Genomic DNA, 27,327 nt, shown 5'->3' with positions numbered 1-27,327 from the left:
AATGTTTTTAATCAATCATGGTATGTGAGCATCTGACTGGGCCAGTTGTTTTTTTCACCCTTGCCTAAATACCCCTGGTGAAGCTGGGGATGAGCTGCCTTCTTGAACTGCCACAGTCCATGTGTTATAGGTAGACCCACAATGTCCTTAGGAAAGGAATTTCAAGATCTTGACCCAGTGACACTGAAGGAAGAGCGATATATTTCCAAGTCAGGATGATGAGTGGCTTCGAGGAGAACTTGCAGAGGGTGGTGTTCCCATGGACCTTCCGCCCTTGTCCATCCAGAGATCATGGGGGTGGATAGTGCTAACTCAGGGATCTGTGAGAGTCGTTGCAGTATATTATGTGGATAGCACTTGGTGAAAAGTAGAGGTTTAAGGATTGTCTTAAAGAAGGAAGTGAAGAGGAGAGAAATTTCAGAATTCAAGGTCTTTGCTGAAGGCACAGCCATAAATGATGGAGGGACAAAAATGTCACTCTAACAGAACACCTGAGTTACAGGATCTGCAGAGAGGGCTGTGAAGACGTGGCCACAGCAGGGTCTGACACAGGGATGAATAATTGGGCCCTCTGTGTTTGTGTTGTGGGGCGGGGGCTTATCACATTACCCTGAATTGGAGTGAGGTTCACTGTCCTTGAGTCAGGATGGGAGCAGGAGCCTGGGCCCAGGATTTCTGTCTATGCCGCTGGTTACGGAGACAGGGTCATGGGGGAGGGGCCATGAAGCCATGAATGGATTTGAAAACAAAGAATTATCAAATCGAGGTGTTCCTAACTGGGGGCTTAGTGTTGGTCATTGTGCCCAGGGCGGATGGTCAATAGGACTTTGTGCAAGGTTGGGATGTTGGATGGCTTCATTTAATGGTGAGACAGAAGATGGGAGACCAGCAGGAGTATATTGAAATAGTCAAGTCCAGAGGAGAGGAAAGTATGAGTCAGAGACACCGACCACATTCCCCTGTTCCTGTCACACTCACAACTTTAAGGAAAGTTCTCCAGAATTACATTATCAAATTCCTGGTTGCTAATTCTCCATATTGTCCCACACACTCCAAAGATTTGTGGATAAATCTCCCAAACTCTGCAGCAAACAAAGACATGGAGAAAAAAGGCAGAATGTTTTCCTTTCTCTTTGAACCTGATTATCCACAATTTAAAAAGTAGATTGGGGTCTGTTTGATTGACAGACAGGAATTGTCCAATCACATAATGGAGAGGTGGGACTTGGTAATGATGGAATGACCAATGACAGGAGAGTGATGGAAGCGAGAGTCATGTAATAAAACCTCCAGGGGCAGCGGGCCGTGGAGGGGGTCGTTAGGGCCGACTGCCTGCCCCTCTTCCGCGGTTATGTTAGAGCCCGGGTGTCCTTGGAGAAGGAGCACGCGGTGTCGACCAACACCCTGGAGTTGTTCAGGGAGAGGTGGGCGCCGCAGGGAGTGGAGTGCATCATTTCTCCCTCCAACTCTATTTTGACTTAGTCCCTACCCTCCCCTTCACTGTTTTGATCACACAGCACTGCCCTTTGATATGAAGGGCAGTGTTTGTCACTGGCCACCCGGGTGTTTTCCTATCTTCCTGGTGGTGGAAATTGAATAAAGATGGGTGCACTTTGTGTCTTTCACTGTGTCTCACACCTGCACACACACACCATGGGTGCTGGGGATAAAATAAGCACTACCGCACTTAGGTGGTAGTGTGGGGGTTAAAGGGAAAAAAAAAATAAAAATAAAAAGTAGAGAAAAAAAAAAGAGAAAAAAAAACAAAAAAAAAAAGAGTCATGTAATAAAACCTCCAGGGGCAGCGGGCCGTGGAGGGGGTCGTTAGGGCCGACTGCCTGCCCCTCTTCCGCGGTTATGTTAGAGCCCGGGTGTCCTTGGAGAAGGAGCACGCGGTGTCGACCAACACCCTGGAGTTGTTCAGGGAGAGGTGGGCGCCGCAGGGAGTGGAGTGCATCATTTCTCCCTCCAACTCTATTTTGACTTAGTCCCTACCGTCCCCTTCACTGTTTTGATCACACAGCACTGTCCCTTGATGTGAAGGGCAGTGTTTGTCACTGGCCACTCGGGTGTTTTCCTATCTTCCTGGTGGTGGAAATTGAATAAAGATTCGTGCACTTTGTGTCTCTCACTGTGTCTCCCACCTGCACACACACACCATGGGTGCTGGGGATAAAATAAGCACTACCGCATTTAGGTGGTAGTTTGGGGGTTAAATTTTAAAAAAATAAATAAAATAAAATAAAACCTCCAGGAACCCATTACAGTGGTTCAGATACGAGTAAAAAGAACATGCAGGAGAGTTGGTCCTACCTGTTTGTTCACGAAGACATAAGTGATGGGGTTGTAGATGGTGGTGGTTTCTGAGAAATAGGATGGCATGGAGGCCAAGGTGGGGTGAATCACAATGTCCTTATAGAGTCATAGAGATGTACAGCATGGAAACAGACCTTCAGTCCAACCCGTCCATGCCGACCAGATATCCCAACCCAATCTAGTCCCATCTGCCAGCACCCGGCCCATATCCCTCCAAACCCTTCCTATTCATATACCCATCCAAATGCCTCTTAAATGTTGCAATTGTACGAGCCTCCACCACATCCTCTGGCAGCTCATTCCATACACGTACCACCCTCTGCGTGAAAAAGTTGCTCCTTAGGTCTCTTTTATATCTTTCCCCTCTCACCCTAAACCTATGCCCTCTAGTTCTAGATTCCCCAACCTCAGGGAAAAGACTTTGCCTATTTATCCTATCCATGCCCCTCTATAAGGTCACCCCTCAGCCTCCGACACTCCAGGGAAAACAGCCCCAGCCTGTTCAGCCTCTCCCTGTAGCTCAGATCCCCCAACCCTGGCAACATCCTTGTAAATCTTTTCTGAACTCTTTCAAGTTTCACAACATCTTTCCAATAGGAAGGAGACCAGAATTACACGCAATATTCCAACAGTGGCCTAACCAATGTCCTGTATAGCCGCAACATGACCTCCCAACTCATGTACTCAATATTCTGACCAATAAAGGAAACCATACCAAACGCCTTCTTCACTATCCTATCTACCTGTGACTCCACTTTCAAGGAGCTATGAACCTGCACTCCAAGGTCTCTTTGTTCAGCAACACACCCTAGGACCTTACCATTAAGTGTATAAGTCCTGCTAAGATTTGCTTTCCCAAAATGCAGCACCTCGAATTTATCTGAATTAAACTCCATCTGCCACTTCTCAGCCCATTGGCCCATCTGGTCCAGATCCTGTTGTAATCTGAGGTAACCTTCTTCGCTGTTCACTACACCTCCAGTTTTGGTGTCATCTGCAAACTTACTAACTCTACCTCTTATGCTCGCATCCAAATCATTTATGTAAATGACAAAAAGTAGAGGGCCCAGCACCGATCCTTGTGGCACTCCACTGGTCACAGGCCGCCAGTATGAAAAACAATCCTCCACCACAACCCTCTGTCTTCTACCTTTGAGCCAGTTCTGTATCCAAATGGCTAGTTCTCCCTGTATTCCATGAGATCTAAACTTGCTAATCAGTCTCCCATGGGGAACCTTGTCGAACGCCTTACTGAAGTCCATATAGATCACATTTACTGCTCTGCCCTCATCAACCTTCTTTGTTACTTCTTCAAAAAACTCAATCACGTTTGTGAGACATGATTTCCTACGCACAAAGCCATGTTGACTATCCCGAATCAGTCCTTGCCTTTCCAAATACGTGTATATCCTGTCCCTCAGGATTCCCTCCAAAAACTTGCCCACCACCGAGGTCAGGCTCACCGGTCTATAGTTCCCTGGCTTGTCTTTACCGCCCTTCTTAAACACTGGCATCACATTTGCCAACCTCCAGTCTTCCGGCACCTCACCTGTGACTATCGATGATACAAATATCTCAGCAAGAGGCCTAGCTGTCACTTCCCTAGCTTCCCACAGAGTTCTCAGGTACACCTGATCAGGTCCTGGGGATTTATCCACCTTTAACCGTTGCAAGACATCCAGCACTTCCTCCTCTGTAATCTGGACCTTTTGCAAGATGTCACCATCTATTTCCCTACAGTCTATATCTTCCATATCCTTTTCCACAGTAAATACTGATGCAAAATATTCATTTAGTATCTCCCCCATGTTTTGTGGCTCCACACAAAGGCCGCCTTGCTGATCTTCGAGGGGCCCTATTCTCTCCCTAGCTACCCTTTTGTCCTTAATATATTTGTAAAAACCCTTTGGATTCTCCTTAATTCTATTTGCCAAAGCTATCTCATGTCCTCGTTTTGCCCTCCTGACTTCCCTCTTAAGTATACTCCTACTTCCTTTATACTCTTCTAAGGATTCGCTCGATCTATCCTGTCTATACCTGACATACGCTTCCTTCTTTTTCTTAACCAAACCCTCAATTTCTTTAGTCATCCAGCATTCCCTATACCTACCAGCCTTTCCTTTCACCCTGACAGGAATATACTTTCTCTGAATTCTTGTTATCTCATTTCTGAAGGCTTCCCATTTTCCAGCCGTCCCTTTACCTGTGAACATCTGCCTCCAATCAGCTTTCAAAAGTTCTTGCCTAATACTGTCAAAATTGGCCTTTCTCCAATTTAGAACTTCAACTTTTAGATCTGGTCTATCCTTTTCCATCACTATTTTAAAATGAATAGAATTATGGTCGCTGGCCCCAAAGTGCTCCCCCACTGACACCTCAGTCACCTGCCCTGCCTTATTTCCCAAGAGTAGGTCAAGTTTTGCACCTTCTCTAGCAGGTACATCCACATATTGAATCAGAAAATTGTCTTGTACACACTTGAGAAATTCCTCTCCATCTTAACCTTTAACACTATGGCAGTCCGAGTCGATGTTTGGAAAGTTAAATTCCCCTACCATAATTACCCTATTATTCTTCCAGCTAGCTGAGATTTCCTCACAAGTTTGTTTCTCAATTTCCCTCTGACTAATTCTTATCCACAGCAACAACTAGGGCAAAGGCCACATAAGGGAGCCAGCAGATCAAAAATGCAGACCATAGCAACACGACGGTTGGAGGAAGAGCGCCCCATCTTCCGCCTAGGAACCCTCCAACCACAAGGGATGAACTCAGATTTCTCCAGTTTCCTCATTTCCCCTCCGCCCCACCTTGTCTCAGTCAAATCCCTCGAACTCAGCACCGCCTTCCTAACCTGCAATCTTCTTCCTGACCTCTCCACCCCCACCCCACTCCGGCCTATCACCCTCACCTTGACCTCCTTCCACCTATCGCATTTCCAACACCCCTCTCCCAAGTCCCTCCTCCCTACCTTTTACCTTAGCCTGCTGGACACACTTTCCTCATTCCTGAAGGAGGGCTCATGCCCGAAACGTCGATTCTCCTGTTCCCTGGATGCTGCCTGACCTGCTGCACTTTTCCAGCAACACATTTTCAGCTCTAACCATAATCATAGCAAACTCCAGGGACCAACAATTTAAAACTGGGGACGTCGATTATGTTATGATCTTGTGGAATAAATATTGGCGAGGATCACTCGATCCTCTTCAGAATAATGCCTTGGAATCTTTCCCATCTCCGAGAGTGGGGAACACAGGTCTCCTTTAAACTCCCTGTTCCAACAGGGCAACACTCCCTCGGTACTGCACTTGCTGGGGTTGCCTGGGCCATGAGCTCAAATCACCAATGGAGTCCTGAATCACAACTTCCGACTCAGAACTGGAGTGTAACCCACTGAGTGTAAATATAAAGGGGAGGGAGAAACACCAATCTCACCCTCAGAGAAATATTCTTCAGGAGCAAAGGCTCATCCCATGGGTCTCTGACGGGATTCTTGCAGGAATCCTGAGGGAAGAACTGGAGAAGGACAGAAATGATTCACTCGGGTGACACTGGAACGGAGGGGTTCTCTCTCTCAGGAGAAGTTAAAGAGACCAGGATCGTTTTCCTGGGACAGGGAAGATCAAGGTCTTTAAAATGATAACAGGGTTTGACACTGTTGCTGAGGAGATACTGGGTCACAAATTTTGTGGGTGGCACAGTGGTTAGCACTGCTGCCTCACAGCGCCAGAGATCCGGGTTCATTTCCCACCTCAGGTGACTCTCTGTGTGGAGTTTGCACATTCTCCCCGTGTCTGCGTGGGTTTCCTTCGGGTGCTCTGGTTTCCTCCCACAATCCAACAAAAAATATGCAGGTTCGGTGAATTGGCCATGCTAAATTGCCTGTAGTATTAGGTGAAGGGGTAAATGTAGGGGAATGGGTCTGGGTGGGTTGCACTTCGGCGGGTCGGTGTGGACTTGTTGGGCTGAAGGGTCCGTTTCCACACTGTAAGTAATCTAATCTAATCTATATATCAGCTAAATACAAACAGAGGCAATCAGCAATTCAGGAAAAATTCTTTCAGCAAAGAGTAGTTGACATTGTGAAACTCAGATGTGCAGGGAGAGGTTAGAGTTATAAAGCTATACAGTACAGAAACAGACCCTTCGGTCCCACTCATTCATGCTGACCAAGTTTCTCAAACTAAACTAGTCCCACTTGCCTGCAATTGGCCCATATCCCTCTGAACATTTCCTGTTCGTGTACCTGTCCAAATGTTAAACGTTGTAACTACCACTTCCTCTGGGAGTTCATTCCACATACGAACCGCCCTCTGTGTGAAAAAGTTGCCCCTCCTCAGGTGTCTTTAAAATCTTTCTCCTCTCACTTTAAAAAATGCCCCCTAACTTTGAACTCAGCCACCCGAGAAAGAAGAATTTTGCTATTCACCTTATCAATGCACCTCATGCTTTTATGAACCTCTATAAGGTCACCCCTCAACCTCCGATGTTCCACAGAAAAAATTCTCAACTTATCCTTTTAATTCAACTCCTCCACCCCAGGCAACATCCTGGTAAATCTTTTCCAAATCATCTCTAATTTAATAGTATCCTTCCTATAATCAGGCGACAGAACTGGACTCAGTATTCCAAAAGTGTCCTGTGTCAAAAAGTGTGGTGCTGGAACAGCACAGCCGGTCAGGCAGCATCCAAGGACCAGGAAAGTCAATGTTTCAAGCATAATCCCTTCATCAGGAATGTTTGGGGGGGGGTGGGATGCGGCAAGAGGGCTGCTAGATAAATAGGAAGTGAGTGGGTGTGGTGGCAAGGAAGCTGGGAATGCGATAGGTAAATGAAGGTGGAGGGTGGAGTGGATCGGTGGGAAGGAAGATGGACAGATAGAACAGTTGGGGCAGGGGAGGTCAGGAAACTGGTGAAATCGACATTGATTCCATGTGGTTGGAGGGTCTCAAGGTGAAAGATAAGGTGTTCTTCCTCACACAGCACATCATCCTCCACAATTTCTGCCACCTGCAGTCAGAGCCCACCCTTTTCAGCATTCCGCAGAGACCATTCCTTCATTAGATCCACACTCCCCCCTCCCCAAACAACCTACCCTCCACTGCTGGCACCTTCTCCTGCCACTCCAAGAGACAGAGTCTGCACGCACTCCTCTCCCCCTCACCCAAAGGATCCTTCCACATCCGGCAGAGATTTTCTTGCACCTCCAAACACCTCATCTACTGTGTCCGTTGCTTTTGTTGTGGTCTCCTGTACATTGAGGAGACAGGATGCCAACTTGCAGAACATTTCAGGGAACATCTCTGGGACACACGGACTAAGCAACCCCACCACCGTGTGGCGGATCACTTTATCTCCCCCTCTCCCATTCCACCAAGGATATGCAAGTCCTGGGCCTCCTCCACCGCCATATCCTAGCCACCCAATGCCTGGAGGAAGATCACCCCATCTTCCACCTTGGGATCTCCAATCACATGGAATCAATGTCAGTTTCACCAGTTTCCTCATCTCCCCTCCCTCCACCTTATCCCAGATCTAACCTTCCAACTCGGCACCACCCTCTTGAACTGTCCTTCCTGTCCATCTTCATTCCCATCTATCCACTCCACCCTCCGCTCCAACCTATCACCATGTTACCCACCTTCATCTACTGATCACATTCCCAGCTACCTTCCCCCAGCCCCACACCCCTCCCATTTATCTCTCATCCACCTTTCCTAATGAAGTGTTTATGCTTGAAACGTTGACTCTCCTGCTCCTCAGATGCTGTTGACCTGCTGTGCTTTTCCAGCGCCACACTTTTTGATTCTGACTCTCCAGCATCTGCAGTCCTCACTTTCTCCAGAAATGTCCTCACCAGTGTCTTGAACAACCTTAACATGATGTCCCAAGTACTAATTCAATAGTGTAAGCAATGAAGGCAAGCATGCTAAATGCTGCTGATACATTGAAGGGGAAGATGGATAAAGGGGAGGGAGGGAGGGAGAAAGGAACAGAACGGTTGGGTGAGAGGAAGAGAGGCTGGGACCAGGCCTGTGTGGAGCAGATGGTCTGTTTCTGTGCTGGAAGTTATTGATGATTCTCTATCCCATGGAGTAAGGCATGCTCGAGCTGAGAGTCCATTCCAGACTGAGATGGTTCAATCATTGGAGAAAGGGAATATGAGGGTAGGGTGGGTAGGTGGAGCTGAGGTAGAAGAATATTGAACCAATGGGCCATTCAGTCCATCGAGGGTCTGCTCTGCTGTTCAATGGGGACCAGAGAACCTGAGTTTATTCTCCTTTGAACGGGGAAAGCAGATGAAATTTAAAATCACAAGGCGTTTAATAGAGTTAATAGAAGAATGTCCAATGGCTGAAGCATTGATAATCAACATCATTCAAGATCAAATTCTCTTTCCCAGAAGGCAGTAGAGGCTGTAACTGTAAATTTATTGAAGGCTGTGTTACATAGAGTTTCGATTGATGAGGGAGCCAAGGGTTCTGCAAGCTGAAGTGAAATTGGAGATAAAACCACAATGAAATCCGGATGGCCCACTCCTGCTCCTTATAAATCCAATGTGAGTGATTCTTAACTGCATTCTGAAATCATTGAATGACACACTGGAATCTCACGTAAGCCAGACTGCATAAGGATGGCAGATTTCTGTGTCTAAAGAACATTGAGTGAAATGGCTTCTTATCCATTGTGCTGAATGGAACAGCATTCAAGAGACCATTTGGCCCATCGTGTCTGCAGTGGCTCTGCAAAGGGTTCATTCTCCCTCTTCTGTTTTTTCAGAAAACACTCCAATTTCCTCAGGAATGCCTTGTCTGAATCTGCCACATTCCACTCTTCGAGAGTATAATCCAGACTCAATGAATTTGGTTCTTTTAGTTCTGAAGAACAGTCATATCAGACTCGAAACAGTTACTGTTTTTTTCTCTCTCCACAGATGCTGCCAGACCCGCTGAGTTTTTCCAGTATTTTCAATGCATGTTTTGGTAACCAAGTTAGATCGCAGCTGGAATATTGCATACGCACCACGTTATAGGAACAATGTAAGTGTAGAAGAAATTTGCAAGAATGGTTCCAGAAATGAGAAACTTAAATTTTGAGGATAGATTAAAGAAATTGGGATTGTTCTTCTTGAAGAAAAGAAGACTGAGAGGAGCTTTGATAGGTTTTCAAAATCATGAGCAGACTGGAGAAAGCTATTCCCTCTTGTAAAAGGAACATGAACAAGAGTTAAAGTGATGTGCAAACTAAGCAAGCGTAATATAGAAAATAGTTTTTCACCAAAATCTATAGTGACAATCTGGAATTCAGTGACTGGAAAGGTGGTTCAGGTAGGTTCAACTGAGGTACTCAAAAGGACATTGGATGTTTTAATTGGATAGGAATGGTGCACAGGGACATGTGGCCCCCTACAACCCACCCTCCCATCTGGCACCTTCCCCTGCCACTACAGGAACTGCAAAACCTGCGCCCACACCTCCTCCCTCACCTCCATCCAAGGCCCTAAAGGAGCCTTCCACATCCATCAAAGTTTTACCTGCACATCCACTAATATCATTTATTGCATCCGTTGCTCCCGATGCGGTCTCCTCTACATTGGGGAGACTGGGTGCCTCCTAGCAGAGCGCTTTAGGGAACATCTCCGGGACACCTGCACCAATCAACCACATCGCTCTGTGGCTCAACATTTCAACTCCCCCTCCCACTCTGCCGAGGACATGGAGGTCCTGGGCCTCCTTCACCGCCGCTCCCTCACCACCAGGCGCCTGGAGGAAGAACGCCTCATCTTCCGCCTCAGAACACTTCAACCCAGGGCATCAATGTGGACTTCAATAGTTTCCTCATTTCCCCTTCCCCCACCTCACCCTAGTTCCAAACTTCCAGCTCAGCACTGTCCCCATGACTTGTCCTACCTACCTATCTTCTTTTCCACCTATCCACTCCACCCTCCTCCCTGACCTATCACCTTCATCCCCCCCCCCCACTCACCTATTGTACTCTATGCTATTTCTCCCCACCCCCACCCTCCTCTAGCTTATCTCTCCACGCTTCAGGCTCTCTGCCTTTATTCCTGATGAAGGGCTTTTGCCCGAAACGTCAATTTTGCTGCTCCTTGGATGCTGCCTGAACTGCTGTGCTCTTCCAGCACCACTAATCCAAAAGCAGGAGATTGACACTAGTTCATCATACTGGTGCAGAACAATGGGTCAAATGGCTTCATTCTGCAGCATAATGATTCTGTGATTCTATTACTTGCTGTGGGAAAGCATTTCTCTTTTCTGCAATGCTTCTCTTGTATTAAGTCCATGCCCTCTGCAGCATTCTCAATCCTTCGAAGTAACCATTTCTTTCAATCTATTATGTGTCCATTCCTCATTATTTTAAACCCCTCTATTTCGCCTCAACCTTCTCTTCTCCGAGCCTGAAACTATTTTTCAGCCTGAAACCAATTTCATATTTCTTTTCTGCACTCCCTTCAATCTTTCCAAACAAATGGCTCCATTCTGCCCCAAACCAGTGCCAATTCTCCAGCTGAGGCCAATCTGTAGTGACTTGTACATTTCTCATCAGGAGCGGAATTAATTCATGGTTGTAGGGAAAAGGCAGAAATGTGGAGTTGACATTGTTTTAATTTTGTTTTACTTATTCATGGGATTTTGGGACCAAGATATATTGTCTGTCCCTAGTTGCCCCTTGAAAAGTTGGTGGTGACCTACCTTCCTGGACCACTGCAGTTCATGTGTTGTAGGTTGACCCACAATGCCATTAGGGAGGGAATTCCAAGATTTTGACCCAGTGATGTGAAGAAACAGTGATATATTTCCAAGTCAGGATGGTGACTGACTTGGAGGGGAACTTGCAGTTAGCAGTATTCCCGTGTATCTATTCTAATTTGGATAAATGCGAGGTATTGCATTTTAGTAAAACAAACAAGGGCAGGACTTATACAATTAAAAGTAGGGCCTTAGGTAGTGTTGTAGAACACAGAGTCCTAGACAGTTCAGGTACATAATTCTGAGTTAGGACGTTATGTTGAGGTTATACAGAATATTGGTAAGGCCTTTTCTGGAGTACCGTGTTCAGTCCTGGTTGCTCTGTCATAGGAAGGATATTATTAAGTTGGAGAGAGTTCAGAAGATATTGACCAGGATGTTGCTAGAAATGAGTTCTGTGGAGAGGCTGGGACTTTTTTTCACTGGAGTGTAGTAGATTTGGGGGTTGACTTTATAGATGTTTATAAAATCATGAGGGGTATAGATAAGGTGGCAAGTGTCTTTTTCTAGGGTGGGGGATTTCAAAACTAGGGGGCATATTTTCATAATGAGAGGAGAAAGATTTAAAAATGACATGAGTGGGAATTGTTTTACACACAGTGGTTTGTGTGTAGAATGTATTTTCAGTGGAAGTGGTGGAGGTGGGTATACTTACAATGTTTAAAAGACACTTAAATGGATAAGAAATGTCTGCAGGAACATGGATCAATATGATGGGTGTAGACTGGTTGGACTAAAGGGTCTGTTTCATGCTGTATGACTCTATCTGCTGCCCTTGTCCTTCCAGATGGAAGCGGTCATGGGTTTGGAAGGTGCTGTTGGATGAGGTTTGGTGAACGTGTGCAGTGCTTCTTGTGGATAGTACACATTGCTGCTTACAGACTCAGCATGACTGAGCAAACCTGACAGGTGAAGTGGCCACCTTCTGCTCCGATGTTTAATGGCCTGGGCTAAACCATCATAACGAACCTTTTATCTGGATGTACCGAGCATGTCCCCTGCTCCCGTTGGTAAAGGTTTATTATTTGATTCCTGAATCTGTCCAGCCACCTTCAATAACCAATTAATGTAAACACTCAGGTCCCTCTGCTCCTTGCCCTCTTTGATTTACCCTTTACATAACCAGGGCATTAAGATGTTAATAAATAGAAATGGCTGGAAATATTTTAATGTGAAAGTTAACATTTTAGATTGGTGACTATTCATTCAACTTGAAATGTTAGTTTACTTTCTCAGCTGACTTTTTTTTCTAGAATTTTCTCTATTTTAGAGAAAAAAAAGCCAGTTCTGCTTTTCTCAAACCCAAACCTTCATTCCCTGCTTCAACGCCGCGGTTGCCTTCGGTCGGCCAGCTCCAGCATGTTTGGGGACCCAGAACCGGTTGCCAAACCCCGGGTCGGGTTTCGGTTGGCCAGCTGACGCAGGGCCGCCACGCCTGGTATGACCGATTCCGGCGGGCCGTGACTCATATCCGGTGTGCTATGACCCTTCACCCCTCGCTCCTGCCCGTCCCCCTCCCGCCGGCTCCAAGATGGCGCTGATGTTTTCGGCGCTCCTGGCGGCGGCGGCGGTGGCGGGGACGCTGCTCTTGGTGCTGCTGGGCCGGTGAGTGACCCGGTCTCCCTAATCCCTGGGGCATGGGGCCACAACGCCACCACAACCCGGGAAATTAGCATAAATTATTATCGAGGTGGGCGGGGCCTGTCCTGATGCCCTCCTATTGGTGGGCAGCTTCCTCGATTTTGGGATGTGACAGTTGCTATATAAATGCAGCATGCGTCAGGCCGAGGACGAACAGAAGGTGTTTACTCCTGGCGCAGCACCTCCCTCCTCCTCCTCCTGAGCACGTGATTCCACTTGCCCCACCCATGACACAGGCTGACCACCCCCCCCCAGCAACTCACACCCACCCGACGTTCTCCCCCTCGCCCCCCCCCCACCCGACGTTCTCCCCCTCGCCCCCCCCCCCACCCGACGTTCTCCCCCTCGCCCCCCCCACCCGACGTTCTCCCCCTCGCCCCCCCCCACCCGACGTTCTCCCCCTCGCGCCCCCCCACCCGACGTTCTCCCCCTCGCCCCCCCCCACCGACGTTCTCCCCCTCGCCCCCCCCCCACCTGACGTTCTCCCCCTCGCCCCCCCCACCTGACGTTCTCCCCCTCGCCCCCCCCCACCCGACGTTCTCCCCCTCGCCCCCCCCCACCCGACGTTCTCCCCCTCGCCCCCCCCCCCCACCCTGACGTTCTCCCCCTCGCGCCCCCCCACCCGACGTTCTCCCCCTCGCCCCCCCCACCCGACGTTCTCCCCCTCGCGCCCCCCCACCCGACGTTCTCCCCCTCGCCCCCCCCCCACCCGACGTTCTCCCCCTCGCCCCCCCCCCCACCCGACGTTCTCCCCCTCGCCCCCCCCACCTGACGTTCTCCCCCTCGCCCCCCCCACCGACGTTCTCCCCCTCGCCCCCCCCCCACCCTGACGTTCTCCCCCTCGCCCCCCCCCCCACCCTGACGTTCTCCCCCTCGCGCCCCCCCACCTGACGTTCTCCCCCTCGCCCCCCCCACCCGACGTTCTCCCCCTCGCGCCCCCCCACCCGACGTTCTCCCCCTCGCCCCCCCCCCACCCGACGTTCTCCCCCTCGCCCCCCCCCACCCGACGTTCTCCCCCTCGCCCCCCCCCACCCGACGTTCTCCCCCTCGCCCCCCCCCACCCGACGTTCTCCCCCTCGCCCCCCCCCCACCCGACGTTCTCCCCCTCGCCCCCCCCCACCCGACGTTCTCCCCCTCGCGCCCCCCCCACCCGACGTTCTCCCCCTCGCCCCCCCCCCCACCCGACGTTCTCCCCCTCGCCCCCCCCCACCCGACGTTCTCCCCCTCGCCCCCCCCCACCCGACGTTCTCCCCCTCGCCCCCCCCACCCGACGTTCTCCCCCTCGCCCCCCCCACCCGACGTTCTCCCCCTCGCCCCCCCCACCCGACGTTCTCCCCCTCGCCCCCCCCCACCCAACGTTCTCCCCCTCGCCCCCCCCCACCGACGTTCTCCCCCTCGCCCCCCCCCACCCGACGTTCTCCCCCTCGCCCCCCCCCCACCCGACGTTCTCCCCCTCGCCCCCCCCCCCACCCGACGTTCTCCCCCTCGCCCCCCCCCCCACCCGACGTTCTCCCCCTCGCCCCCCCCACCCGACGTTCTCCCCCTCGCGTCCCCCACCCTGACGTTCTCCCCCTCGCGTCCCCCACCCTGACGTTGTCTCCCTCTCCCCCTGACTTTCTACCCCTCGCCCCACCCTGAAGCTCTCTCCCTCTCCCCCCTGACGTTCTCCTCCTTGCCTTCCCCAATGTTCTCCTCCTAGCCCTTCTATCCCTCTCCCCCCCCGATGTTCTCTCTCTCTCCCTCTCCCTCCCCCTGACGTTCTCCCCTCGCCCCCACCCGACATTCTCCTCCTCGCCCCCCCCGACGTTCTCTCCCTCTCCCCCCGACGTTCTCCCACTCAACCCCCCCCAACGTCCTCCCACTTGTCCCCTTAACGTTCTCCCCTCTGTCTCGAAAATCCCCCCTCAATCTTTAAGATTCCACGTCTCACTACTCCTGTCATTACCTTCACTAACCAACTGTTCCCATACCTTCGTCCCTTTAAAACCCCTTACTCTTGCCCCCATTGTCCATATTTTCCAGTCCTGCACCTTTCCCAGTATTCCTGTGCATTGCCAACTCTGGCCTTATACATCCCTTGATTTTAATCGCTTCCTTTAGCTTCCTGGCCGCCAAGCTCTTGAATTCCCTCCCTAAACTGCCAATTCTCTGATTTCCTTTAAGGCGCTCTTTAAAGCCTTTGTCTTCGGTTGATTGTGTTGACTAAACTCCTGTGTAGCATGGTGGAATGTTTTATTATGTTTAAGGGGGTAAATAAGTACATATTGGTGAGAGAGAATGTGTGAGAGACCTTGCCTTTTGTGCAAGGAGGTGGGTGAGTTTATCAGATCGGGTGTTTGTAGTTTGCTGACAATTAGCCCAATGGGCAGACACTGTTACTGACTGGGTTCACTGCTTTCAGAAAAGATGATTAACAACTGCTTTCTAATTGACACTATCATAGCCTCACAATCCTCTCAAGCTCTGACCAACTCCTTAACAAAATAACTTGCAGCAAACTCTTCATATCCGAATTCAGCCTAAATGTCCCATTGGAATATCCTTGCTTCCTGGTCATAGTTTATAGGAATGTTCTTTCCCTGGCCATGGGAGCCCAGAACAAGAGGTCACGGCCTCACAACATGCAGTCGGCCAGTTTTGACTGAGACAAGGAGAAATTTAATTCATTCTTGAGCAGGTGAACCTGTGGAATTCTCTACCACTGAAGCCGAGTCACTGAATGTATTTGAGGAAGAAGTAGATTTCTAGAAATGAAGGTATCAAGGAGTATGGACGGAGAGCAAGAAAGTGGCACTGCGACAGCGGATCAGCCATGTTTATGTTGAGATGGAAGGGCTGAAATAGTCTACTTTAGCTTTATTTTCTGCTGTTCCATGTCACCCTCTGCTGTTATACTTTGTGATGAGTTTAGTTGTGGGCTCAGCATTGAGCTGTCCCTCGAAACACCATTTGGAGTGGCTCTGGATCAGCAAAGCCGAGAAATCAGCTGTGATCTAGACCCCTTTGGACTGACTCTCTCACCCCTTGAAGTACAGATATCCTTAGTGTTAGCACCCTATTCGACCATAGGAAGATCACAAACCACTGACCCTCCGACTGCTTGTTGCATCAGCAGGGCTGATTGACTGCATAAAAACCTGGGATTGAACTGGTGGAGAAAGAAAGACACAATTTAATTTCCACAGTGCCTATACCAACCTCACAGTCCCAAAGTGTTTTACAGCTGATAATGTGTGGTCACTGGAGAAATGGGAGAAACAGGGTGATCAAGGTGTGAACAGAAAGATCCCAGAAACATCATTGTGTGAATGAACTGTTGATCAATTAAGTAAAGACTCTGGTCTTACTGCACTAAATATATCCTGGCTAAAGCCCTGGATCTCAATGAGAATTCCCCCAATCTTTTCCATTCTGTCATAGATGTGAGTCCCACTGGCAAGGCTAGCATTTGCTGCCTTTGAGAAGCTTTCAGAAGTTGGTCAAGTGTCAGCTGTTTCACAGTGGCTCGAGAGTCACCTGTCGGCCGGACTGGGAAAAGACGGAAAAATTTCCCCCCGAGAGGGAGAGTGAACCCAATGGCTTTTAGTCGTCATTTCTGAGACTAGTTTCATCTGGTCTTAACAGAGTCCACTTATCAACCAGTCAACATGCTGTGCTCATACAGTATAAACATGCTCTGAAAACGTTGCACTGAACTGGAAATGTTAACTCTTCAATAGATGCTGCCAAACCTGCTGAGTTTCTCCAGCACTCCCTTTGCTTCAGATTTCCAGTGTCTGCAATATACTGCTTTCAATTAGTATTTGTACAAATTGTCCAACTGAGTGCAACACGAAATCTGTCTTTTCTTTTAGCAGTACATAAGATTTTCTAAATCAAATCAATATCCAGCAGTCATTAGGGCAGGATTGAACCTGAGTCCAGAGCACATTAGTCTGGACCTCTGGAGTATGCTCTTCTTCCAAGTAAGAAGTAAAATCCTTAACATCCATCTGATAGCTCAAATAGAGCCTCCACTTAACGTCACCACAAAGATAGCAACTCTGAATTGGCAGCACTCTGTTGACATTCCCTTGTCTTAGCTTCGATGGTACTGCTCGGCTCTCTGGATGAGGACGAAACCTCATCACTTTGTAATCTGAGGTAAGTGACAGCATTCTAAACTGAACTGCAGGCATCCAGCTCAGAAACACTCTGGATTATGTGGTAACGATTACTGCATTGGGTATTCCACTTTGGTACAATTGATCTTTCCCCTTGATAAATTCACCGCAACTGATAGATCCATACACGCTAAATCTGTACCCAAGTGTTATACAGTGACAGACTTGTCCCCACCAGTACTGTCCCCCAGTGTTATACAGTGACAGACCTGTCCCCACCAGTACTGTCCCCCAGTGTTATACAGTGACAGACCTGTCCCCACCAGTACTGTCCCCCAGTGTTATACAGTGACAGACCCGTCCCCACCAGTACTATACCCCAGTGTTATATAGTGACAGACCTGTCCCCACCAGTACTGACCCCCAGTGTTACACAGTAACAGACCTGTCCCCACCAGTATTGCCCCCCAGTGTTATTCAATGACAGACATGTCCCCAACAGTATTGTTCCCCAGTGTTATACAGTGACAGACCTGTCCCCACCAGTACTGACCCCCAGTGTTATACAGTAACAGACCTATCCCCACCAGTACTGTCCCCCAGTGTTATACAGTAACAGACCTGTCCCCACCAGTACTGTCCCCCAGTGTTATACAGTAACAGACCTGTCCCCACCAGTATTGCCCCCCAGTGTTATTCAATGACAGACATGTCCCCAACAGTATTGTTCCCCAGTGTTATACAGTGACAGACCTGTCCCCACCAGTACTGTCCCCCAGTGTTATACAATGGCAGACATATCCCCAACAGTACTGTCCCCCAGTGTTATACAGTGACAGACCTGTCCCCACCAGTACTGTCCCCCAGTGTTATACAGTGACAGACCCGTCCCCACCAGTACTGTACCCCAGTGTTATATAGTGACAGACCTGTCCCCACCAGTACTGACCCCCAGTGTTATACAGTAACAGACCTATCCCCACCAATACTGACCCCCAGTGTTATACAGTAACAGACCTATCCCCACCAGTACTGTCCCCCAGTGTTATACAGTAACAGACCTATCCCCACCAGTACTGTCCCCCAGTGTTATACAGTAACAGACCTATCCCCACCAGTACTGTCCCCCAGTGTTATACAGTAACAGACCTGTCCCCACCAGTACTGTCCCCCAGTGTTATACAGTAACAGACCTGTCCCCACCAGTATTGCCCCCCAGTGTTATTCAATGACAGACATGTCCCCAACAGTACTGTTCCCCAGTGTTATACAGTGACAGACCTGTCCATACCAGTACTGTCCCCCAGTGTTATACAGTGACAGACCTGTCCATACCAGTACTGTCCCCCAGTGTTATATAGTGACAGACCTGTCCCCACCAGTACTGTCCCCAGTGTTATACAGTAACAGACCTATCCCCATCAGTACTGTCCCTCAGTGTTATACAGTAACAGACCTATCCCCACCAGTACTGTCCCCCAGTGTTATACAGTAACAGACCTATCCCCACCAGTACTGTCCCCCAGTGTTATACAGTAACCGACCTATCCCCACCAGTACTGTAGTATTGTATTTTACAATCTCCTGTTGTTTTGATGCAAACTGTTTTTGATGCCTGATCTGTCACAGTTCCCACACACACTGGCTGAGTATTTCACTTGTTCCTGAGTTGCACATCAGTTGATATTGTTGGCATTTGATGTTCTAACCTTTCATTCTCTTTCTCTTATTCAGCTGGTTTCTGTCTCAGATTGTCACCTATTTCATCCACAATCAGCTAAACGTGGATTTAAGAATCGGCTCCATTGGGTTTCTCACAATTTACAATGTCAGTATCAAGATCTCTTCACAGAAGACGGTGGTGAGTGTTTGGACCGTCTTTTGCAGTGTTTGTATGGTGGATGTGGGATGTGGAGATCTTCTAAACTCTGACCTCTGTCACATCTGTGATTTCATCACTGCAATGCGGGGAGTCCACCTTTGGCTCAACAGGCACTAAATCTAGTATTTCTCTCTCTCTCTCTGTCTCTCTCTCTCTCTGTCTCTCTCTCTCTCTCAGCACACTCTCTCTCTCTCTCTCTCCTCTCTCAGCACCTCTTCTAATATTACATGATGTATTTAAATCTATTTGATAAGCCTCTTGTAGATTGCCTTTCAGGAGCTGCTATGTAAATGCAAATTGTTATTTTAAACAGTTGATGGCTTATTGTCGGGTGACCAGCTGCAATTCTATTTCAGGAGGTAGACAGAGTCTGGCTGTCCTGTAAGCTGCTGAACAATGAGTTACCGTAAGTGTTGTATGCATGCTGTCTCCCACTCAAATACACTTATGCACTGACCCTCCTGCAGCCAATTCCCCTGCAGCATGCACATGCAGCTGCAGCTGCACATCTTTTTGTTCCATGTTCTCTTACAGATTCATGAAACTGTCTGACTGACTCTTTCTGTTATCTTTTACATCATACAAACACACAGCCCTGTGTTTGTTCACCTAGTTGTTTAATCCACTCTTATTCAATTATTTACCGGGTTAAACTCTCTGGTACACACCTGTCGCTGTGTTTACTACTAAAAATAGAGCAGTCAAGCTCCAGTGAAGTCAGTATCAAGTGAAATTTTAAAGGTTAAATGAATTTGCAGAAGATGTTTGGAAGAGAAGCAAACAGAGGAGGAGAATGTTTGGAAAATTCCAAGGAAATCAGGAAATTGGAGGATAAAGGAGAATGCTGCAGCTAAATAATTATTTCAAAGGAGCTCTGTAATTTCGCTAATGCCCCTCTCAATCATTGTAACTGCTCCCCTCAGTCCCTTCCTATATCCCCAAGCTGTCTCTACAACCACTCCCTCCTCTTCGTCAGGGTTACGGAATCCGAATTATACAGTACAGAAAAGGCCTTTGGCAGTACAGACTTGATGGGCCAAGTTATACTGTTACCTCCACTCCTCCCACTTCCCCACATTAGGGCCATAGCCTTGAATGTTGTTATGGTCGTGAGTGAAGTGAAGTGGGAGGTACCAGTTTAAACAGGGGAGATGGGGGCATGTGGGCAGGGTGCAATGTGGAAGCCAAACAAGTGGGACAAAGGTGAGGGGTGTGGTCTGTTTTCGATGGCCTGTGGTTACAGTCCAACCGTGATCTCTCCATTCCAGTCACTACTTTGCTCTGTGTTTTGGAGAGGTCCGATTTCGAGCCGATTTGAAAGCAGCCTCCCAGGAATGGGCCAATCCCGGTGAAAAGGCGATGAAAAGGAGACTGAGCATCCAGCCCTCAGTGCTGCGCATGTTGTCACAGGTGAGCTCTCCACTGAGAGATTTGGATTTGTTGCTGGGTTTGGTTTTCTGCCTGAAGTTTGGAGGCAACTGAACAATCCCAGAAATGATAACTGATTAAACTTAAACACCCATGCCCTCCTGTGTTAGTATACTGGTGAGGGGGTATATACCTACTAGGGCGAGGGGTTTGTGTGTGAACCTATGTAAACCTGAGCCCCTTGTCTCTTTCTGCCTTCACAGCTGCTCTCGGTCCACATCCATTCAGTGAATGTGATGGTGTTAAATGCCTGGATCGCAGAGTCCCTCTGGCACATGTCTCTAACAAACTGCATGTTGCTGCTTAACTACAATGGAAACAAGTGAGTCCTTCAGATGCAGGAGGGGATTATGGTGTGGAACAGTTTCTACATGTGGGGAGGTAACAGCAACAAGCTTGCCAGCGCATACACTGTAGGGTTTATCACACAGCATTGGTCCCTTAGCTGTGCAGTGTTACCAAACATGAAACAGAATTTTACAAGCAGCCTCTGAGTTCCTGCAATGGATATTAAATCAAGCATTCCTGCTCAATCTCTGTTTGTTATTTATCTGACAATGATAGACTGTGTGTGTATGTGTGTGTGTTTCATCTCTGGGAATTTCCCTGATCTCTGTGATTGCCTGTACTGTATCTGGGAACAAAGAGGGCCATCAGGGAAGGTCAAATTGGAATTGTTTGTTAGTAAAAGAAAAAAAAGCTATGAATGGAACAGGAATCTAACCAAGGGCTGTATGTTTTCCAGCATCGAGTGCAAGGGCAATGTGAGCAAGCTGGACAGCAAGCTAATGAAGAGTAACGGGATGGTGAGTGCAAGGATCACATCTTTTATATCTCTTTACTTTGGATTATGGACCACAATGGGAAGAGGATACTGTTTGAAACCAAGGACTGTGGGAGGAGTTGTTGCACTTTTTAAAGCAGCTTACTGGAACTCAATGTGAGCTGTGTTTACGCTGCTGCTGTATTCAAGCAGTGAGGGAAGATGTCGAAGATACGATAGCACAGTGGGTGTATGTAGAGCAAACTTCATCCAGAGATAGACTGTGGAAGTCAGGAGCCATCAGTCTGACAGCTCTCTGATTGGCTCCTGAGCAGGTGAACAGAGTTTGTGAACAAGACAGCAGATAGTTCAGTTGCAGTAAGTTTCAGTTACTGAGTGACTAGACAATTAGTGTGCCTCTCCTCCAAGGTAAGCAGATCTGGTTTCTACACATTTACTGAAGCCTCTCATCCTGTGACAGTTGTTGAAAAAAACCTCCTCTGCATCAAAACCGTGATATCTTTCCTAAAGTGTGATAATCAGGACTGAACCGAATATCCCAGTTAGGTGCCCACCGATCTGTGGTGATGGCTGATGCTGAGCAGCTTTGAGAAACGAGAGAGGCCCTGCACTGCATGCTGCGTTTCCCATTGATTTTAATCCTATGATTGTGCCTAGCAGGGGGATTTCTGTCTGGTCAACTTATCCCTGGGTCTCGCTGCCACCTTGGACATCAGCTTGCCAGACCAGAAGGCCCTCAGCACGGAGCTGCGAGTGCATAGTCTGCAGAGTGAGCTGCACGAGGGCATCTTTACGTCAAACACACTGCAGCTAGCACTGTCACAGCCCACTCCACTGCAAAGCAGCACTGAACAGAACCAGGAAAACCCTGAAACAACCAAGGCAGGTAAGAGACCATCACTTTCCCCACCCTGTTACATCTCCTGTAAAGTACTGGCCTCAATCTGCATACACCTTGAATACTGATTGATATTGGTTATCAGTGATACCCCAATGAAACCACCTCAGTTCCCGTTACAATTAATCTCATCGCACCAATGTGATTCTTTATGTTATTGTAATAGTGCCATGGGATTTTTACATTGCTCTAAGAGACCATCTCCTCTCAAAGATGGCACTTTCAACATTGCAGCACTCCCTCAGTACGGTAAGGGGTGATGGACTCTCAGGGAAATGTAGCACTGACAGCCAGGTTTCTGGTACCAAGACTGGCTCTAATGTAACGAAGAATATGTCAGGTTCAACCAATCGATTGTGATATAGGACTGTCTAGCCAGGGGCACAAGTGTTTCTCCGGCTGACAGTGGGACATCAGAATGGTGTGTTGTCTCCCTGGTGCCAGGGTCAAGGATGCTTTGGAGACGGTGCAGAATATTCTCAAAGGGGAGCAGGACCGGCAGGGAGTTGATGTACACATTGGTACCAACAACATATGCAGAGAAAGGACGAGCTTCTGAACCGAGAATATTGGAAATGAGGCAGGAGGTAGAAGAGTAGGTCCCCTAGGTTGGTAGTATCTGGATTATCCCAATGCAACTAGTGAGAGTAGGAATAGGAGGATAGAGCAGATGAATGCATGGCTGAGGAGCTGGTGCAGGGGGCAGGGATTCATATTTTTGGATCATTGGAATCTCTTCTGGGATAGAAGAGACATGCATAAGATGGTTGTACTTGAATTGGAAGGGGCCCAATATCTTGGCAGGGAGATTTGCTAGAGCTGCGGAGGAGGCTTTAATCTAGTAAGAGGGAGAGGGGTGCATGGCAGAGCAGACTACAGAGAGAGTGAGAAAAGAGATAGGTCTGAAACTGATGCCGGTGAGAAGAGGAGCAAGTCAAATAGTCAAGGCAGGCAGGAGCAAAGCAGGGAACAAGGTAAAACTGATGTATTCAACTTCATTTATTTCAATGCAAGAGGCCTGACATATAAGGCAGATGAACTCAGTGTGTGGTTGGGAATGGGATTGGGATATCATAGCTATTATAGAAACATGGCTCAGGGAAGAGCAGAATTAGCATCTAATGTTCCATGGTAAATGTGTTATGGGAAAGGTAGAAAGGGAGGACAAGAGCGCAAGGGGAGTGATGCTTTTGGTTAGGGATAACATCATGACTGTACTTAGGGAGGATAATCCTGGGAGAACATCCAGTGAAGTTATTTGGGTAGAACTGAGAAATATAAAATGGATGATCACCCTATTGGGATTGTACTGTAGGCCCCCTCAATAGTCAGCAGGAAATTGAGAAGCAGATATGTAAGGAGATCTCAGTTATCTATAAGAATTACAGGGTTGTAATGGTAGGGGATTTTAACTTTCCAAATGTAGACTGGGACTGTCAGTGTTAAAGGCTTGGATGGAATGGAATTTGTTAAGCATGTACAAGAAAATGTTCTGATTTAGTATGTGGATGTACCTACTAGAGAAGGAGCAAAACCTGAGCTTCATTTGGAAAATAAGGCAGGGCTAGTGACTGAGGTGTCAGTGGGGGAGCACTTTGGGACCACTGGTCATAGTTCTGTTAGTTTTAAAATAGTTATGCAAAAGGATAGGTCAGGTCTAAAAGTTAAAGTTCTAAAATGGAAAAAGGTCAATTTTGACAGTATTAGGCAAGAACTTTCAAGAGTTGATTGGGAAAGGTTGTTTGCAGGCAAAGGAATGGTTGGAAAGTGGGAGACCTTCAAAAATGAGATAACAAGACTTCAGAGGGATTATGCTCCTGTTAGGGTGAAGGGCCAGGCTGGTAGGTGTAGGGAATGCTGGATGACTAGAGAAATTGAGGCTCTGGTCAAGAAAAAGGAGGGAGCATCTGGCAGGTGTGGACAGTTGGGATCTAGTGAATCCCCTGAGGGGTATGGGGCATTAGGAATAAAGTTGAGGGATATCAGGAGGGCAAAAAGGGGACACGAGATGGTTTTAGCAAATGGGGTTAAGGAGAATCCAAAGAGATTCTACAAGTACATAAGGGAAAAGGAGTAACCCGGGAGAGAATAGGGCCCCTTAAAGGTCAACAAGGCCGTTTGTGTGTGGAATTACACTAAATGAGATACTAAATGGGCAGCACGGTGGCTTAGTGGTTAGCACTGTTGCCTCACAGCTCCAGGGTCCCTGGTTCGATTCCAGCCTCGGGCGACTGTCTGTGTGGAGTTTGCACATTCTTCCCCTGTCTGTGTGGGTTTCCTCCGGGTGCTCTGGTTTCCTCCCACAGTCACAAAGATGTGCAGGTCAGGTGAATTTCCCATGGTAAATTGCCCATAGTATTAAGTGCATTAGTACAATACAGCACAGAATAGGCCCTTCGGCCCACGATGTTGTGCCGAACATTTGTCCTAGCTTAAGCACCCATCCATGTACCTATCCAATTGCCGCTTAAAGGTCATCAAAGATTCTGACTCTATCACTCCCTTTCCCCACACCACTCTCTGGGTAAAGAACCCACCCCTGACATCCCCCCCAAAGCTTCCACCCTTCACCTTAAATTTATGTTCCCTTGTAACACTCTGTTGCACCCGGGGAAAAAGTTTCTGACTGTCTATCTATTCCTCTGATCATCTTATAAACCTCATCCTTCGCCGTTCCAACGAGAAAAGGCCTAGCACACTCGACCTATCCTCGTACAACATATTCTCCATTCCAGGCAACATCCTGGTAAATCTTCTCTGCACCCTCTCCAAAGCTTCCACATCTTTCCTAAAGTGAGGCGACCAGAATTGCACACAGTACTCCAAATGTGGTCTAACCAAAGTCCTGTACAGTTGCAACATCACTTCACGACTCTTGAATTCAATCCCTCTGCTAATGAACGCTAATACACCATAGGCCTTCTTACAAGCTCTATCCACCTGAGTGGCAACTTTCAAAGATCTATGAACATAGACCCCAAGATCCCTCTGTTCCTCCACCTCACTAAGAACCCTACTGTTAACCCTGTATTCCGCATTCTTATTTGTCTTTCCAAAATGGACAACCTCACACTTGGCAGGGTTGAACTCCATTTGCCACTTCTCAGCCCAGCTCTGCATCATATCTAAGTCTCTTTGCAGCCGACAACAGCCCTCCTCACTATCCACAACTCCACCAATCTTCGTATCATCTGCAAATTTACTGACCCACCCTTCGACTCCCTCATCCAAGTCATTAATAAAAATTACAAACCGCAGAGGACCCAGAATTGATCCCTGCGGAACTCCACTTGTAACTGGGCTCCAGGCTGAATATTTGCCATCTACCACCACTCTCTGACTTCGACCGGTTAGCCAGTTTTCTATCCAATTGGCCAAATTTCCCTCTATCCCATGCCTCCTGACTTTCGTGGGCGGCACGGTGGCACAGTGGTTAGCACTGCTGCCTCACAGCGCCAGAGATCCGGGTTCAATTCCCGCCTCAGGCGACCGACTGTGTGGAGTTTGCACATTCTCCTCGTGTCTGCGTGGGTTTCCTCCGGGTGCTCCGGTTTCCTCCCACACTCCAAAAATGTGCAGGTCAGGTGAATTGGCCACGCTAAATTGCCTGTAGTGTTAGGTGCAGGGGTAAATGTAGGGGAATGGGTCTGGGTGGGTGCGCTTCGGCGGGTCGGTGTGGACTTGTTGGGCCGAAGGGCCTGTTTCCACACTGTAAGTAATCTAATCTAATCTAATCTAATCTAATCTAATTTCTGCATAAGCCTACCATGGGGAACCTTATCAAATGCCTTACTAAAATCCATGTATACTACATCCACTGCTCTACCCTCATCCACATGCTTGGTCACCTCCTCAAAGAATTCAATAAGATTTGTAAGGCAAGACCTACCCTTCACAAATCCGTGCTGGCTGTCCCTAATCAAGCAGTGTCTTTCCAGATACTCATAAATCCTATCCCTCAGTACCCCTTCCATTACTTTGCCTACCACCGGTGTGGACTGGTTGGGCTGAAGGGCCTGTTTCCACACTCTGGAATCTAATCTAATAAAACGGGTATTATGCATCAGTATTTACTGTGGAGAAGGATCTGAAAGCTAGAGAACTTGGAGAAATACTGATATCTTGAAAAGTGTCTATTACAAAGGAAGTGGTGCTGGACGTCTTAAAATGCATAAAGGTGAATAAATCACTGGGAATGATCAGGTGTATCCCAGAACTTTGTGGGAAGCTAAGGACGTGATTGCTGGGCCCCTTGCTGAGATATTTGTATCATCGATAGCCACGGGAATGGTGCCAGAAGATTGGAGGGTGGCTAATATGCCATTATTTAAGAAAGATGGTAAGGAAAAGCCAGGGAACTATTGACCAGTGAGCCTGACATCAGTGGTTGGTGAGTTGTTGGAAGGGATTCTGAGGGACAGGATTTACATGTATTTGCAAAGACAAGGACTGATTAAGGATCCTCACCATGGCTTTGTGCGTGGGAAATTGTGTCCCACTAACTTGAGTTTTATGAAGAAGTGACAAAGAAGATTGTTGAAGGCAGAGCAATGGACATTGTCTGTATGGAGTTCAGTGTGCTGTTGGATAAGGTTCCACAAGGTAGACTGGTTAGTAAGGTAAGATCACATGGAATACAGGGGGAGCTAGCCATTTGGATACAAAATTGGATTGAAGGTAGAAGATAGAGGGTGGAGAGTTGTTTTTTTTTTCAGACTGGAGGCCTGTGACTCACAATGTGCCACAAGGATCCACTGCTTTTTGTTATTTATGTAAATGATTTGGATTTCACTATATGATGAACGGTTAATAAGTTTGCAGATGATACCAAAATTGGTGGTGCAGTGGACAGAAAAAGATTATCTTAAAGTACAGCAGGACTTTGATCAGATGGACCAATAAGCCGAGGAGTGGCAGATGCAGTTTTATTTAGATAAATATGAGGTGTTACATTTTGGTAAAGCAAATTAGGGCAGGACTTAGACACTTGATGGTAGAATCCTGGAGAGTGTTGTTGGACAAAGAGGGCTTGGGTTGAAGGTAGAGTCGCAGGTAGTTAAGGCGTTTGGTATGTTTGCCTTTATTGGTCAGTGCATTGAGTATATGAATTGGCAGGTCGTGTTGGGGCTGTACAAGACATTGGTTAGGCCACTTTGGAATAATGTGTTCAATTCTGGTCTCCCTGCTGTAGAAAAGATATTGAGAAAAGGATTCAGAAAAGATTTAAAAGGATATTGCTGGATTTGGAGGGTTTGAGCTACAGGGAAAGGCTGAATAGACCAAGGCTGTTTTCCCTGGACTGTCGGAGGCTGAGAGGTGGCTTTATAGAGGTTTGTAAAATCATGAGGGGCATGGATGGGGTGAATAGCCAAGGTCTTTTCCCAGCATAGGGGAGTCCAAAACTCACGGGCATAGGTTTAGGGTGAGAGGAAAGATTTAAAAGGGACCTGACGGGCAACGTTTTCATGCAGAGGGTGATGCGTGTATGGAATGAGCTGCCAGAGGAA

The 27,327-nt window shown here is 47.9% G+C and overlaps 1 protein-coding gene across 5 annotated transcripts in view; it reads left to right on the top strand.

The window, feature by feature from the left end:
• Window positions 1–12,553: 12,553 nt before the first annotated feature.
• The window catches only part of bltp2 (bridge-like lipid transfer protein family member 2), an 80,379-nt gene continuing 65,605 nt past the window's right edge, over window positions 12,554–27,327 (top strand). Inside the window, exons 1-7 of one of the 5 annotated variants that reach the window (XM_087977186.1) lie at window positions 12,554–12,689; window positions 18,563–18,689; window positions 19,067–19,116; window positions 19,979–20,120; window positions 20,342–20,460; window positions 20,884–20,944; window positions 21,583–21,808. In XM_087977186.1, coding sequence (XP_087833312.1) covers window positions 12,616–12,689; window positions 18,563–18,689; window positions 19,067–19,116; window positions 19,979–20,120; window positions 20,342–20,460; window positions 20,884–20,944; window positions 21,583–21,808 — 799 coding nt within the window. In that variant the 5' untranslated portion in view covers window positions 12,554–12,615. Of the gene's footprint in view, window positions 12,690–16,237; window positions 16,869–18,562; window positions 18,690–19,066; window positions 19,117–19,978; window positions 20,121–20,341; window positions 20,461–20,883; window positions 20,945–21,579; window positions 21,809–27,327 lie in introns of those variants that run through there. The other 4 variants (XM_087977185.1, XM_087977187.1, XM_087977189.1 and 1 more) reach the window with 4 other exon arrangements.

The sequence above is a fragment of the Chiloscyllium plagiosum genome, unplaced genomic scaffold (genome assembly GCF_037043375.1).
Source record: "Chiloscyllium plagiosum isolate Xiang-an unplaced genomic scaffold, Cpla_swu_hap1 HiC_scaffold_31, whole genome shotgun sequence".
Taxonomy (NCBI): domain Eukaryota; kingdom Metazoa; phylum Chordata; class Chondrichthyes; order Orectolobiformes; family Hemiscylliidae; genus Chiloscyllium; species Chiloscyllium plagiosum.
This window is presented reverse-complemented; position numbering and strand designations above follow the sequence as displayed.